This window comes from Branchiostoma belcheri, unplaced genomic scaffold, assembly GCF_001625305.1.
Source record: "Branchiostoma belcheri isolate BF01 breed outbred unplaced genomic scaffold, Haploidv18h27 scaffold229, whole genome shotgun sequence".
NCBI lineage: Eukaryota > Metazoa > Chordata > Leptocardii > Amphioxiformes > Branchiostomatidae > Branchiostoma > Branchiostoma belcheri.
Window position 1 is genome coordinate 174446 of NW_017803813.1, and position 17062 is coordinate 191507.

A 17062-nucleotide genomic window follows, 5' to 3' on the forward strand; every position below is an offset into this window, starting at 1 on the left:
GAACTGCTGGACAGTCCTTTTGTTATCTGGTTATGATGCTAGGATACGGCCTAAACTTTAATGGTAAGGGATCTTCTACCGCTGCTATGCACTTATCAATCAAATATTAGGGTCTATTTCCGTTTGTTTCCTTGCTTCAGATCGACAGCCACGTCTCCGACCGCGTTATTGGACAAGTTACTCTCTAAAGACAATTATGATCCTAGGATACGGCCAAACTTCAAAGGTAAGACCGTGTCTGTGCTATGCCGTGTGGTTGTCGTTTGGTGTTGTACTGGCGCTGGTGGTGTACTCGTACGTTGGTGTCATGTGTGTATAAAAACATGCAGATTCGCAGTGCGTGAACCAACACTCGTACGTTGGTGTCATGTGTGTATAAAATCATGCAGATTCGCAGAGCGTGAACCAACACTCGTACGTTGGTGTCATGTGTGTATAAAACATGCAGTTTCGCAGTGCCTGAACCAACACTCGTACGTTGGTGTCATGTGTGTATAAAAAACATGCAGATTCACAGTGCGTAAAGCAACACTCGTCTCCTTGTTGTGTATCATCAACATCCACTGTATTCTGCGTCTACAATCGTGTGGAAATGTCCTGTAGCCGCATTGTGTATACTCCTCGTGATCAGGCGTCCGTGTTTTGATTAGCCAGTGTTTACATTGTTATTGATGTTCAGTGGTATCGTTCACTGTGAAAACTGCTTTTGCGCGCGTCGTGCTTTTTCGTCTGTGCTGTAAATTGAACGACTATGATTGTAGTAAGCCAAGAAGGTCCTCTTCGGCTGGCAGTGTTGAAATGCTCTGTTTTTTTCTTTCGCGCAGTAGTGACGTAAGAAAATCCAAATTTAGGCCTTTCTGACCTCGACAATCTATTTCGTGACGTAGGTCTTTGCCCACAATGCCTTTGGCGAAACAAAATAAAGCATCAATTCGTACCATACGCTAAATTTGTAGAACCTCTTTATTTAACGTTAACGTTGTAATAATGAAAGTTTATTGCAAAGTGACGTGAATAAAATTTTACGGATGATTAGTACCTTCAATTATAAGTAAATGATCAAAATAGTAAAATGCATATTTGCCGTACAATTGGAACAACACTCACTCGGACCATCCTTGAAACCGTGTAGACTTGCATATCGTCGTCTTTAAATGCCTTTATGTTTATCTATCAAATGTGTTAAGTCCAAATCGCATTGTGGGAGCCTCACGGATGACTTGTGATATGGGGGGGGGGGTCCTCATAGAGCATTTCCTTTGTGGGATGCTCTTTCCAGGGGATGTTGAGGGCAGCACGCAACAAACCTATATATACAGATAACTATAATCATAGGTCTCAGGATTACATGTGGCGTATACGGGGTGTCACCCTCCACGCCCAGTGTGCGATAACCCGGTCTATCGTGTCGCACTGCAGGCTGAGGGATCAGTAATTTGTGAGGACAACTCGGATTACTCCGTTTCCAATACTTACTGCAGACCGCGTCCCCTTTAATTCCGCATACCCAAATCCCCGGTGACTGCAGACATGATATAATATTAGTCATCGCACCACAAAAAGATGAGCGACGTAAGAAGAAATCGATAAACCCTCAGATATTACGAGCATTTCCTTTTCCAGAATCTCGGAATAAAAAAAAAGGTCACTGAGGCATGGCCTGAATGTGCTATTACCACGGGGACGGTCGTCTTGTAGAGTTGCGGAATTAAATTGATATCAGCGGCCTGGTGGCGGCCTGACAGGGATGGGATAACGAGATGGATGTTATTCCAAATCCGCCCAAATCCGCAGGGATTTCACTTATCCACGAATATGACCAGTTAGCCAAATCAGTATTCACCGGGATATTCCCCAGTTAGATTCCCGAGTTATGAAAAAGAGTTCCTCACGGTACGGAACAGTAAAAAGATCGATACCACAGCGGGATCTGTACGGATCGATAGAGCTGACTGTTACCAACCACAACATGGCGGACACTGAGGATAGGAAAGTCACACCACTGCGACAGCTCAAGCTAGAATAGAGAGAGACTATATAGAGTTTCATTAATTAGAATCTAATTAACCTGTTGGTCTAAGACTGGTATCAAGTTGTCAGGAAGAGCAGAACATTCAAATTTCTGCCATTCTGCATGGAACAGAAGGCGCGCCGTCAATCCATATAAACCGTATGAACCGTTACATTAGACAATGGGGGTTGTAGATTAATTGCGCTCGGCCGCAGCAGCAGCGAGATATTCAATCACGATCCGCGGCCGCCGGCGCGTGACCGAGCTAGCCGCGCGGGGGGAGTCAAAGGTGTGGGCTGTGGGGAGACTGAGGGAACTCCCCCGGGGCCCTACACCATCTCACGGCTTGATTAACTCATTCGTACGGCCGTGCGTCTGTCCCGTTCGCGCTGATGCGAGGGGATTTGATCAGCCGATTCCCGTCAGATATATATCACGGTGTATGTTTTGATTACTGTGTTGTATTGTTCACATTCTGCACCAACCAGAAATTATTATATAGACTCCACGTCGTTCTTCCAATCATGAAAAAGGTAGCTTTTCAATAGATGGTGATAAAGCTAAAGTATTGCGATATATATTTTGGTTACTTTGTCATATTTTTCACGTTTTGCATCAGCCAGAAAATATACACTCTTCTAGAAACATCAACGTCGTTTTTCCGATCATGGAAATGGTAGCTCTTAGGTAAATGATGATTGTGGACCTAGGATATCGCGGTGTATGTTTTGATCACTTCATATTTTCCACGTTCTGAATCAGCCAGAAAATATGCAACGTCGTTCTCTCAATCATGGAGATGGTAGCTCTTAGGTAAATGGTGATCGTGGTGCATTTTGTTATTACTGTACTGCATTTTCCACATTCTGAGCGAGCCAAGAAATATGCGGTCTTCTAGCTCAACGCCGTTCTTCCAATCATGGAGATTGTAGCTTTTTAGGTATTACAAAAATGGCGATTATAGAGCAAGGATATGGTGGTGCATGTTTTCATTACTGTGCTGCATATTAGACATTCTGAGAGAGCCAAGAAATATGCGGTCTTCTGGTCCCAACGCCGTTCCTCCGATCATGGAAATGATACCCTTTAGGTAAATGCCGTTTAAGCCATTAAGGGACGTCTTGTCGTCGCAGGTTTGACGCTGAAAATCAATAAATTTTCGTGGAGGTTATCGTATATTAAACACCGAGAAGATAAGGAGACGCCTTAGCGTAGCTAACAGGGATTGGTAACATTTCAGTACCAAGGACAGAACCATTTACAATAGCAGACGTAGTAAGAAGGCTTGAGCCTTCATTTTAAGACCTTCAAGTGGTCCCTTCGTTTGAGCAGAACTGGTAATACGCTGCCCGTGAAACATACATGTATTATAACTGTGACAACCCCTTATTAATAATCTCAAGCAAATGCCATGAAGTACTGACAATCCATTTACAAGGAGCATATCTATTAATAACCACCAGTAAAACGTCAGTAAAAACAGTTAGGTGTTGGATCAGCTTGAACCACCTTTACGTTATTCTCTGGATCATCATTTCCATTTCCCATGCCATTTGTCAGCTTTCTAAGGAGCCTCTGAAATACCTTCTTGCCCAAAGATAAGATCGGGTTCACCCTCCTGCACACATTACCAGACGAAAAGAAATGGCACTTCCAACTCAGTGATCCCGCCAAATCCTCGATGCTTCCAAATCAAGTAGTAAAATTGCAGAAAGCATTTTATGCCGGAGGCCTAGAGGGGTGGAGTAGACTGTCCTTTCCGTACGGGCTTCGGAATTCGTCACTGACGTTACTGCGCAGTACTGGGTATGAATAGGAATCAGCGACGACGGGGTTTGTCACGTATGTAAAAACAACGCCGCAGGCACAAACGGTAGGCAGATGGTTTGACAGTGACATGGAAATTGGAATTGAATGGCAGTGTGAACCTCCGGTTGAATATTTAGCACCCTTTTCCTTTTGAGACATTGGATTCACATTTTTCTACCATATGCGTTGGCTCTGGACATGGTCTTTAGTTACAGACAGCGAGATTGCACGTTAACTTTCAACATTCGACCTACACGGACGGTTTCATGGTCTTGGTCGTTTGAAATACGAGAGTCAAACACTTCAGGGGGAAGGTTTATAGAAAATCAGTTCCTTACATCGGACCGGAAATTACCGCAAATTCTCCTACATGCGTGGAAATGCCAGCCGATAAAACCGATGCTCTTCGCAGAGTGCCGGCAATGCGAGGAAGGGACGGTCTTCTGCGATTACTCCGAAACTAGCTCTAGCGTAACAGGCAATTATCTCCCGTTATTCGGCGTAACTGCGCTTTAACTGATAGTGCATCATACACAGCTGCACCGAGAGTAGGGAGAGTAGAGCATCATTCTGAAATCGGCTGCGGTAAATGCGCGCTGTCACGTGTAACAAATGAACGCATTCCTCACCAGATTTAGCAAAGCCCGTTCTCCATCAGGTGCGGAAATTTGAACTTAAGAGGTTTCCACTCTCCAAATTATCTCAATCAAGACAACTTGAGCATACATTTCGACGACATTTCTTGGAGATTAAGATTATACATAATAACGTGGCATAGAGATGTTACATCAGTACAGGTTGGGTCATTCTGCCTAACTCGTTGAGTTGGTGAAGACATTCCAAAGTCGCACTGATTCCTTCTCAACTCTGCCTTTATCATCGGTGACGGAATTCGTTCTGGAACCGTAAACTTTTCCTTCCAATTAGAGGCTCTGGAATAAAACTCCGGGTCTCTTAACTTTACCAAAAGTGGATAATATAGGCTGTCAGAGAATCCATTGTTTGCAACATCACGAGGAATTACACTTGGTAAATGGGCCACAGAATGACCCAAGGGCCGCGCATGTTTTACCGTTACTATGTAGGTAAATCACAGACCAGGTGGATGGGGGAATTCTGAACCGTCAATCTGCCGGATACTTAATGGCCTCCGTGTTATATCCTGTGTGCTTTGATGGAATGTCCAAGCTCCAGCACCGATAGTCATCGGATCAAATCCTCGGTCGTTACATTGCAGAGACAGCCGTTTACGGCCGCCCAAAGGCCACTGCAGCTATACGTGCAATTTTAGCGTAAGTTTGAGTACATGGTGGCGTAACGTCCAGTGCTTGAAGCATCCAAATCACGGTTCCAGAGCCAGTTAGAGATGCAGGAGTTTGACGTGTAGCCAAACTGCAGGAATCTGGTGAATCAATCACCTAGTTTTATTTTTCCGCACTTCTTTTTATTTTATTTTAGATTTATTACACAATCATACATGTATTTAAACGGTCAAGGGAAAAAGGACTGTGATTCAGAATTGGCCAACATTAAGGAAGCATGATAGTTTCTGGTATAACAAAAATGACTTTACTTTCGCACGGTTAGATTTATTTATCTATTTTTGTGTTCTTTTACCAGGGTATCACTCTCAGTAATTAGGTACTGCTTTTCAGTATGACCATGGGCACACGTATACAAACAACGCAACAATTACCACAAGACAAGAGCAGAAAAAAATCATTCAATAAGTAAGTCTCGCACCTCATAATTTTCCCCAGCCAAAGTAAGCCTGTCTAATGTTGCTGACCTAGTTACAGTGCTGACCAGTAGGCTAAATTGTGCTGACAGGCGATTACTGGACAAGACTCATCGACCCCAGACGGCCCGTCTCACGGGACACAATCAGCCTGCAATACCGGATCGATGGTTCACTTAGTGCCGGTGGAATTCACATTTCTAACGGTAGCAGACAAAAAAAACTTTTTCAGTAGGTGTCAGCAACAAAGTCTGTCTGTTTTGGTCCATGACGGTTCAACGGAAAGTGAAAGAAAGTGAAAGTGATCTTGAACCAGTTTAGCTCACTGAAGAGCTAATCTCCCACTGGTCCTGACAGAGAAGACAGAAGCTATGTACAGTATTTACAGGTTCATTGTACCGGAAAAATCCACCTAGCTCTTTTCGGCAAGCACAATGAATAGAGGACCACGGCTTAACGTCCAGTCCTAAGGACTGCGACCCTAAACAGTAGCGTGCATGTCGGGTGAGCGACAACAGCCGGGATTCAAACTCCCAACCTCTTAGTCCAGAGGCAGGATCGCTAACCACTAGACTACGCACGCACGCACGCACGGACGCTAGCAGTGGCGACAAGACGTATCACATTACCTTACATACGACTTGTATCGTCCGATGGCTTATCCTAATCTGGAACAGTAATCCCTTCAATCTACACGTCTACAGCATAATTCTTGAGATTACGACATTATAGATACAATAAAAACCGAGTCCAAATCATGACCATATAAACAATGGCATCGTATCTGGGATCTGTTTGTAAATTTTACCCAATTGTCCCCAATGTATTACAGCTCAACTTTGCTTCAGAATATACCAAATGTTTTAACATTCTATGTCAACAGTTTGTTCCATTGTCCAAAAGTTCCTGGAGCACATGTCTCTTTTTGTAAGACATTGAAGATTCCATGATGTTGTAAAATGTGGAACCAATCCTTTTGTTTCGGCATTTCGCGTGCAATTACTTCTGCAGTAAGATTCATAGTTGCCGAAATCCTGTTTTCATCCACAAACTATGAGTTAGCATCTCTCAGCCCAGCTCATAATTACGCACCTGCCCCGGAGGACGTTCGTCAGTCTGATGCTCATCGCTCTTAGGGGGGCACACCCCAGTTTATTTGGCGTCTCTATTCGAAGCTGCACACCCTCAAATCTAGCGACCGTTTCTGGCGTGGAATAATTCGGAAGGAGAATAACTGTATATGGGACGAAAGGATATCTCTTCAGCTACAAGACCAGCTGAGTTTGGTTTCTTCAACCTTTTTAATTTTGGTAAAATCAACGGAAAAAACATTTTTTTCACTCCAAAATTAATGCCCAAAATTGCGAATTTTCGCGTAGTATAATCCCATAGAAAAAAATTTTCCGGCAAAAATGACTGATGCTGGCAGAAAGACCCAAGCCTTGACTATACCCGAGTAAATTATAAAGAAAATTCTAGTACTGTAATTTTTTTAATCGTCCACGGCGCGAGGGGTTGCAAATCCGCTACTAGGAAGGCGCAGAGCGAAATCTAGGTCAAACGGGCGGATTACACTTGGCGCGCAAGGATACCCGGAAGTAAGGTTCGGAGCCAAAAGATTTTTCACCCCAAAATCACCATTTCTTACACTCTTCAGCCATGTTAATGTTTAATGATACTTCGTGCCAGTTTATGAGAAATGTCACATCAAACTTGGGCCCTCAAAACCCCTTCGTCACTTTTTTTCAACGGACTATCGTGGACCCCGGTCGCGGAAGAACTGGGGTGTGCACCGTTAGCCTTGAAGTTGTCGCCTTCCATTCGTTTCAAATCCGGAATCACTGCAGGGGAGACACGATAATCAGCATGTGATGGAATTATGCCGACAATAATTACACTTAACTAAGGAGTATTGCATGAGCTGTAGCGTTCAGATCCGTTAAATATCGGAGATTTTCTCTATCTTAATCCAGCTGTTGACACTACATTATTATGGGTTCGTGGTGTGGTGAAACCATATTGCTTTTTCTGATGTTTCTTCTCCTCCTCCTTCTCCTCCTCCTCCTGCCATATCTTTAAATGGATTCAGCTTCTTCATTTTAGGGCCTAAGGTCCTGAAATTTGGTATGGAGGTACAGTGGGCAAATACCCCTAGGCGTTTTTTAAATTATTGTGATACAGGCTTTTAGAATGGTTTTATTTGAGTTTTTTGGCTGTGTTATAGCAAATGTATTACTGTGTTAGTCTGCCTTGTTTACCACGTTTGGGCATGAGTCATCACAATGGAATGCAGGGCATCAACCAATAGGCATGCAGCTTTCCTCTATACTTCTTGCTGATTGGCTGTTGGGATTTAACTTGATTAACACCTGCACAGAAGCATTTCCATACTGACAGTATGTCTGTATTCAAGTGTTTTGGTAGGTATTTCAAGCTTTCCTGCTCCAGCATTGGAATGCCGGGCATGGACGTTTTTTTTTATTTTGAAAATCAACAGTTTGCATTATGCAATTAAAAATCCTAACCAATAAAGTAGGGAATAGCTATCCAACTGTTGTTTTAGTTGTATTTTACTTCATATTATAGTTATATCAATGTAAATCATTGTTTTCCCTTGTGTTTCCCATTCTTTCCCTGCCATGTCGTAAAATGTGGTGAACCCATCGCTGTATTTGCTCCAAAGCAAATATTGGCCTTTCTAGTTTGTAACGATTTTCGAGTCTTTCTATGTCATTAACGTAAACTAAATTGATACCAACATTGCAGCACCCTTCTATCATCACAAAGAAAAAGGGAGTTGTCATGAAAGGTCTCTATGTAGTAATGGTTTATTTATGAGGCATGAGCCTATTTGCAATGATTAAAGTATGAACCGGAGCTGTGGCGTATTCTGTGGACCATGTACTGTTTAATTGCAGTGGAAAGTAACCGTGTAAGACTGTGATGTTCCCCGCTTATGCCAAAGTATTGAACGGGGTGCCTCGCCAAATGCACATTCTACATACGGAGCGAGGTTACCAACCTGCACATATAGGGAGCTCGGTCTAACATTTCGGATCCGTCAGCTTAGCGCCAAAATAACCCTTCACGGAAATAAATGGCAACTTTCTATACAAAAACTTTAAGGGAAATGCCAAAGGACTTGTGCAATTTTTGCATTACTCAGGACGTTGTACTACGGTATTAAGTACGGTTTAAGTTGTCTGCATGTTAAAAGTCGCACTGCTTTCTTATCAACCTCGCGTTGAAGCTTTTAAACATGTGGAACTTTCCGGTGATTCTAACGGACATCACTCGAAACGTCCGGAAGGAATCTTTGTATTTTTTTCAGTACTTTTTGTTTTAATTTGTCCATGAGTATCGTTTATCTTGATGTATAGCCTACATCTATGTGTCTGGGGTGTATTTTCTATCCACTGTCAATTTGCCTGTTTATTTCTTTCAGTATTTTGGTTTTATTTTCCTTGAGTATCGCTTATCTTGATGTTTAGCGTCCATCCCGTATGTGGGAAGGCAATTTAGTCTACTGTCGTTTTGCCTGTTTATGCCAATGACTGTTTGTCGGCTTCCAGGACCGTCCGTTAACGTGACGCTGGATGTTTTCATCAACAGCTTCGGCTCCATTCAAGCCTCCACCATGGTAAGAACTGAAATCTGTCAATCATTTATACATTTAGTACCATGGTAAGAACTGACACCTGTCAATCATTTATACATTTAGTACCATGGTAAGAACTGACATCTGTCAATCATTTATACATTTAGTACCATGGTAAGAACTGACATCTGTCGATCATTAATCTATCCATACATATAAATATACATACAAAATGCACGATTAATCCCTGTCAATAATAATACATTTAGTACGTCACATAGCACGTCAGCAGAACGTACTACACCTGCGCGAAACCCGGACGTTTCACGATTGGATGTTTGACACCTGTCAATCATTCGTACATTTAATACGTCACACGGTGTTCTAGCCAGCGCCGGTCTGTCCGCCATTTTACGGAATTATTCTGCTCAAGACGGACAGGAAGTTTGCCTACTCCGCCATCTTCCATACATAAATAAGTGTCAAATGATATGGAACACGATGTCATTACACATAGTTAAGTCTAACAGCAAAATTTGCACCTCAAAATGCAGTAGAGTTACAGAAGATCAAGATTTTAAACTTTACCCAAAGGAAGATGCCCCTGGACCCCCTTGGATTGTGATGTTGCGTCAAACAAAATTGAGATGACAGAAAAAATTCAGGATGACTAGAACACTGATGTCACCTATATAGCATGTCGGCACACTACGCTAGAACAAAAACTTTATGAGTCGGCCTATGAAGCTGCATGGGCACAGATTTTCCACAATTTCTCTGTTAATCAAGATATATTATCATTTTGTAGTTCGTACCGGAAGTCATACCATCATCCTATTCAGAACTTGAGCAGTTTAGTGGAACAGTCGATCATTTTAATCAGATCTTTGAAAAAAAAACATCCACAGGAGGTCGGCAGCGGATTGCATAGAATCGCGTTTTGTTGCTAACGACGTTCCTTAACAACATAACGGATGCCTCGGCATTGTTCCTGCCGAGATTGGGGTGAAGGGTCAATGTGCAATCAGCCGTCTGCAGGTGCGGCGTTAAGGTGTTCATTACGGGGGGAAAGTGTGATTAGTGCTCACGGAACGCGTTAATTGCCGGGCTGACCTATTTAGGCGTGCTGCGGATATTGTTGTGAAAGGCCCGTCGCCACCTACTTTCAGCCAATGTCTGCACTAATCAGTATATAGTAGAAGGGATTCATTCCTCAGCTAACCGACATCTCGCACACGTAGTCGTCCCTCAATAAGACAACTGGAGCCGCATAGTTCCTGTCTCGAACTTTTATTCAGCCTGTCACACTATCATACATGTAATATATATAGTATATAGTAGAGGGGATTCATTCCTCAAGCTAACCGACATTTTGCACACGCAGTCGTCCCTCAGTAATTAAGACACCTGGAGCCACATAGTTCCTGTTTAGACCTTTTATTCAGCCTGTCACACTATCATATAATATATAGTATATAGTATATAACGTTACATGTAGTAGAGGGGATTCATTCCTCAAGCTAACCGACATTTTGCACACGCAATCGTCCTTCAGTAAGACATCTGGAGCCACATAGTTCCCGTTTAGAACTTTTATTCAGCCTGTCACACTATCATATCATAGATAGCATATAGTAGAGGGGATTCATTCCTCAAGCTAACCGACATCTTGCACACGCAGTCGTCCCTCAGTATATAATATAAGGTATATAAGTGAGAACTTGCACTTGTGTCATTTAGCCTCTGTACACTTAAAGAAGCCACACAGGCGAAACCGGTCGTGTGACAGGCTGAATAGAAGGAAACAGGAACTATGCGGCTCCAGGTGTCTTACTGAGGGACGACTGCGTGTGCAAGATGTCGGTAAGCTTGAGGAATGAATCTCCTCTACTATATACTGCATTAATTAGCGTTCAGACGTAGCCTGCCCTCTTGTTATTTTTAGGTGAAAGCAAGGATATTTCTTCACAATGGTATATGATCCTATTTGCGGGCGCTGCGGATATTGTTGTGAAAAGCCTTCACCCCCTACTTTTAGCCAATGTCTGTATCAATCAGTGTTCAGACGTACCTTGCCCTCCTGCTAGTGTTAGGTGCAAGCCTGGATATTTCGTCACAAAGGGACATAATCATGAATGATGCATATCATTGATATGCAGTGAAAGCTGCTATTCAGCCAATGTCTGCATTAGTTAGTGTTCACCGGTACCCTGCCCTCCTCAGCTCCTATTATTTCTAGGTGAAAGCTATGCTATTCCTTCACAGAGGGACATAATCATGAATGATATGTTGCAGTGAAAGCTGCTATTCAGCCGCGGGGACACCGCGAATATTAACCGCGTTTTGCCATTCTGTTTTATGATTTGAGAAGAATCGCTGGAGACATTATCGTTTTTCATAGAGCCGCTGCTGAGGGAAAATTACGAAAGAATAAAATTCTCCACCCGCAGGGGAATCCAAAAGTCAATTAAAACGGTTCCTTGCATGCAGTCATCGTAATTGTTTTTCCCAAATGTCATCAATAAAAGTTTTCCGCTGACTGCGCTCTATCCATGTGTAAATAACCACGCATCGATCTGCCAGTAGCGAAGGTGGGAAGAGAAGTTTACAACTGTGTCTCATCAAACGATTAGACAGTCATAAAACACTCGAATAATGGTCTTCATAACTAATAGCGTGTTCGCTATACTTAGTTAGAATGCGTTCAAGACTGTTTAGGATATTAAAACAGTCTTTGCATGCTAATTGTCTCAAAGTTATGTCGCAATTAAGAGTTTGTAATTCTCTGTAGATAAGTTACACTGTTTCTTCTAGCAATCCTAAAACGGATAAATGTTAAAATCGCTGATTGTATCACTACACCTTCCAGAGATTCTTATCATAATTGTGCAGTACGGTGCGTTGAACTGTAGGTACGAACTTTTTTCCCGTGTATCTATTTGCATGAATCTTAAAACGAATGAAATTGAATTACGAAAATCACCGATTCCAAACATCTTTACACCTTGCAGATATTGCCTTCATAACTAATACCATGTTCACTATAGCTGCACTGTCTTTAGGCGATATACTTATCATAATTGTGCAATACGGAACGCTGAACTGTAGGTAAGAACTATATCCTTCCTTGTAGCTGTTTGCATGAATCTTAAAACGGATAGATGTGAAAATCGCCGATTCCATAATACGTAAGCCTTGCAGAGGTTGCCTTCATAACTAATACCATGTTTGCTATAGATGCACTGTCTTTAGGCGATATTCTTATCATAATTGTGCAATACGAAACACTGCACTGTAGGTAAGAACTATCCTCCCTTGTAGCTGTTTGCATGAATTTTCAAACGGATAAAATTGAAAATCGTCGATTCCAGATATATTTTCACCTTAAAGAGATTGCCTCATAACTGATATCATATTCACTGCACTGTCTTTAGGCAATATACTTATCATAATTGTGCAATACGGAACGATGCACTGTAGATAAGAACTATCCTCCCTTCTAGCTGTTTGAATATTAAAGACAGATGGATGTGGTGAGATATCGCGATGTGCTGATGTGATCAGGACCTGCAGCATCCTGAAGCTCGCAGGCAGCATCTGGTCCCGCCGTTCCGCGCCGTTTGAGTCCTGATGGATGCGCAAAGCTAAATTGAGACGAGCTAGACTGTGACAGAGCGGGATAACAAGGAATATAGGCAGCCTGTACTTCGGGCAGAGGGTCAGGTAGGGGGATCGGAGATGCCGGAACGTACAGACGGCATCTGGTAACCCCCAAAACACTCCGGATGACCGGAGGTACAATCAAACACTTTATTGTGAACTAAAGGACGCTGGTGACGCATTTAACTTGCAAAATGGGATATTCATTCTAAGATGTCTCAACATACAGACCGCATCTTAGTGTGTTCTGGTAACTCCCATAGATCTTCCAAAGTACTAGTACCCAGAAAACCAGAAGTATAATAAAACACTTCTTTGTGAGCTAAATGCCGCTGGTAACGCACTAAACTTGCTCCAATGGGCTGTTCATGCAAGTCGATGAGATCGTATTATTTGGCATTCAGCCTTGATCCATTGGCGTACATTTTATGACGCCTCGGAGACAAAGCTGAATCATATTCTTCCATCCGTGAGCCGTAAAAACACCGCCACATAAAGCGATAAATTGAACCTAAAACAACGCGTAAAAACCAGAATATGTCATCGATTTTACCATTTTGCAATAAAAAAAACTATAAACATGAATTTATGAGTAAGATTCTCCGGTTCCACAATATAACCGCGTTATTTAATATCAATTTCTTCATCAGATGATTTAACGACTAAATCCATCGAACAGATACTTTTCATTAAAGCAGTCGACAAATTACAACATTAAGTAGTCATTATGATGAAAAAACAAACATATTTATATCATAGTTTGCATCTGGTTTATAAGTCTAAGGCTTAGTCTGACAACATGATAAGTTATCACGATTGGCAGTGAAAAATGCATCCATCGTCCCTACGGTAAAGCGTTAAAAATCTCCCCGCGACTTCTCCTCCATTTCACGGGCTTTTGAGTTCCGTGTTTCCCCCCACCTGCTGCCAATACCGACCACCTGGCCTGCAACATCTGCGCTGCCAAAATACCTCTCAATAAATCTGAGAGAAACAACTTCCTATTTAGATAAGAGCAATTCATTCATCCCCTAAGTAATACAGAGGACGATAGACAAACAGCGAAGGGGTATGCCTACCTAGCCTCCACAGCAGGCTTATAGAACTGGGGGTTTGGTGGTCTTCGGCTGTTTTCTGATTAGCCCAGTTCTAAAAAAGGGGGTAATTCATCCAGGCCGGCTATGTTGTCTATATGCAATCAGAAAATAGCACATACAAGCTCCCAAAGACCACGAAGACCCCCAAAACCCCCAGCTTTTGGCATGCTATGGAGGCTAATGCCTACCCCATTTGCGAGTATTTCTCTCCTATCCAAAAGCCTTTAGAAAAAAAACGTCGTCGCGTTATTTGCACCTTAAATACCACCTAAATAAGGACCGATTAGATAAGGGCATTGTGAAAAAAAGTGTGCACCATTCGCTACGCTCCAACAATGTAATTTGTCGACTAAACACTTAGTGAAAATTCGCGTTGTTTGCCCCTTAAATACCACCTAAATAAGGACCGATTAGATAAGGGCATTGTGAAAAAGTGAGCACCATTTGCTACGTTCCAACAACAATGTAATTTGTCGACTAAACACTTAGTGAAAATTCGCGTTGTTTGCCCCTTAAATACCACCTAAATAAGGACCGATTGGATAAGGGCATTGTGAAAAAAAGTGTGCACCATTCGCTACGTTCCAACAATGTAATTTGTCGACTAAACACTAAGTGAAAATTCGGCTCACGCAGGCACGGTCCGAGAGGACTAAGTAACAGGTTTTCCAATTTTCCCGGAGTCATCTGTCTCCATGTGTCCTGAAGTGTACCTGCGTCTCTCTTTAGTTCTCCGCCTCCACGCATCGCGGCCGCCCATTATTAACACTTATAAATCCTGTTCTCTGTATCGATGTTTGTAGCGGACTAACTTTGTAATCAGTACGTTACGTGCCGGTGTTTCATCCCCGCTGATTTCCACCCTGCCTGTGGAAGTTTACCGCTTGTATTTGATGTTAAAAATAACCGGGTTTAGTTTAACGTTAGACACTCGTGACTCCTTACCCGTATCTATGATTAACTTCCAATGGACAAATCCATCTCAACCTGCGAAGAGTATTACCATTCGTCTCATCGGCATGACTTCAAGACTGAATACTAGACTATAAAACAGGAGTTTTAAATCATTTTCTGGTTTACCATAACTACATGATTGACTGTCTAATGCGGAACGACTCTTCCACTTCCTTCTTTTATTACTTTCATTTTTGTCTGAAATGTTTGATGTCTCGGGAAATGAATATACACAATACAATATTGAATGAATGTCATCATGTCATCATCATATTGGTAGGCTGCAACGCGGTATGTTTTTTCCAGTACATTTTGTTGATAACAAGTAGTTATACTCTCTCAGGAGCCGGTGGCTTCTGTATATCATAGCAAAGTAACCAGCAGGAATTTTATCATGAAAGTTCATCTGTGTTGGTAGTTACATGTTTAAAGTTAAAGCTTTTGGTCCAACACCAAAAACAAGTTCTCTCACCTAGAGCTTTCGACCAGTCACTCTGGTCTTCCTCAGTAGACTGACCCAGTCAGGGTTGTCACATGGCTTCTTTGAAGTGTGACGTCAACACTGGGTCAAAGGTATCTGGTATACGATGTCGGCCCCGTCGCGGTTCAATGTAGGGTGATGGTCCTGATGTATATGGCTTCTTTCACCCCTCTCAAATAGTCCTGTTCAGTGTCTAAAATCCTTACAGCAGGAATTTTATTCTCCCGCAGGATTACAAAGTGAACATCTTTCTCCGCCAGAGGTGGAATGATCCAAGGCTTCAGTTTAAGGAGTACAACGAAAGCCTGAGCATCGACCCAAGCATCCTCAACAGAATCTGGATGCCTGACTTGTTCTTCGCGAACGAGAAGGGAGCACAGTTCCATCAAGTCACCACCAAGAACAGACTCTTTCGCGTTTCGCCGACAGGGGACATCCTCTACAGTCTAAGGTAGGCGGACACTACTTGAAATTTCTCTTGGCCCCCTAGCGTTTTTTTGTACTGCAGGTGTTTGCATATTTGTTACGATATTTGTCTGGTTCAATATAGAGTACATATAGGACTCCTGCTTAACGTAAAATATCATTAACGCATTACAAAATCCTCTACTGTCTAAGGTAGGCAGACACCACTACTCAGAAGTTCTCTTGGCCCCCTAGCGGTTTTTGTGTACTGCAGGTATATTTATTCCGTTGCATCCTCCACGGTCAGTCAAAGCATCTCAGTAATCTTTATCATGTGATATGGCGCCCTAGCGTTTCTTTTGGTACTGCAGGTGTTCGGATGTTTCGTTGTGAACATGTCTCACTTACAGGTTATAACATCTAAAAGTCTATGATCAGTCTTCAGTATTTCTATAAATATCAGTGTTTTTTTGCATGTTGATGAGCGTTGCGTATCGATGCTTACATCGCGTTCTAGGCCCCCTGGCGGTTTTAATGGTACTGCAGGTGTATTTTTCGTTGAGAACATCAAAACCCACGGCGAACCTCCTGTCCTTCTATATGTTACAATGGTTGAGAGCGATATTTGAGCTCGGTTGACACCATGAAATATCGCACTGGAATTAATGTATAAATCACCAAAACGTGGATAAAGATATGAAGATTGATTCGTTCTCGTTGTTCCTTTCACCAGTACGATTTGCCGAGATCTGACAGTTGGGTGATTTGTGATGCAAGCTAAGCTATATTATACGGCGTTTTAGAGACGATCGTCATGAAATCTTTATTAGAAACGCCACTTAGCATACTTATTGAGTCTGAATTATGCAGACATTACACACATTACACTAAAATCAAGATGATTGGTTAAATTTAGAGTACATATTAGACTCCTGCTGATGATGATTTCACATATCTGAGCACACTAGAACTGGAACAAATCTGTAAATGTTATAAGATGAACATACAGGAATTTCACGTTATTTACTGTAATTACCATTGCAAATGAGCCTGGATGTCACGGAGGAGACTATGTTACGGTATTTGTCTGGTTCAGTATACATAGTACATATAGGACTCCTGCTTAGAATAATGTAAAATATCATTAACGCATTACAATTGGAACAAATCTGTAAATGTTAATTAGATGAACCTACAGTAATTTCACGATATATATATATATCTATATCTATATCTATCTATCTATATCTATATCTATCTATATATCTATATATATCTATACATATATCTACCTCTATCTCTCTCTCTC

The 17062-nt window shown here is 42.1% G+C and overlaps 1 protein-coding gene across 5 annotated transcripts in view; it reads left to right on the forward strand.

The window, feature by feature from the left end:
• Positions 1–17062, forward strand: part of LOC109470527 (glycine receptor subunit alphaZ1-like) — a 34557-nt gene that overhangs the window by 5332 nt on the left and 12163 nt on the right. For 4 of the 5 annotated variants that reach the window (XM_019769490.1, XM_019769491.1, XM_019769493.1 and 1 more), the window contains exons 2-4: positions 141–226; positions 9131–9198; positions 15579–15799. In XM_019769490.1, the coding sequence (XP_019625049.1) occupies positions 141–226; positions 9131–9198; positions 15579–15799 (375 nt within the window). Of the gene's footprint in view, positions 1–6; positions 64–140; positions 227–9130; positions 9199–15578; positions 15800–17062 lie in introns of those variants that run through there. The other variant, XM_019769494.1, reaches the window with a different exon arrangement.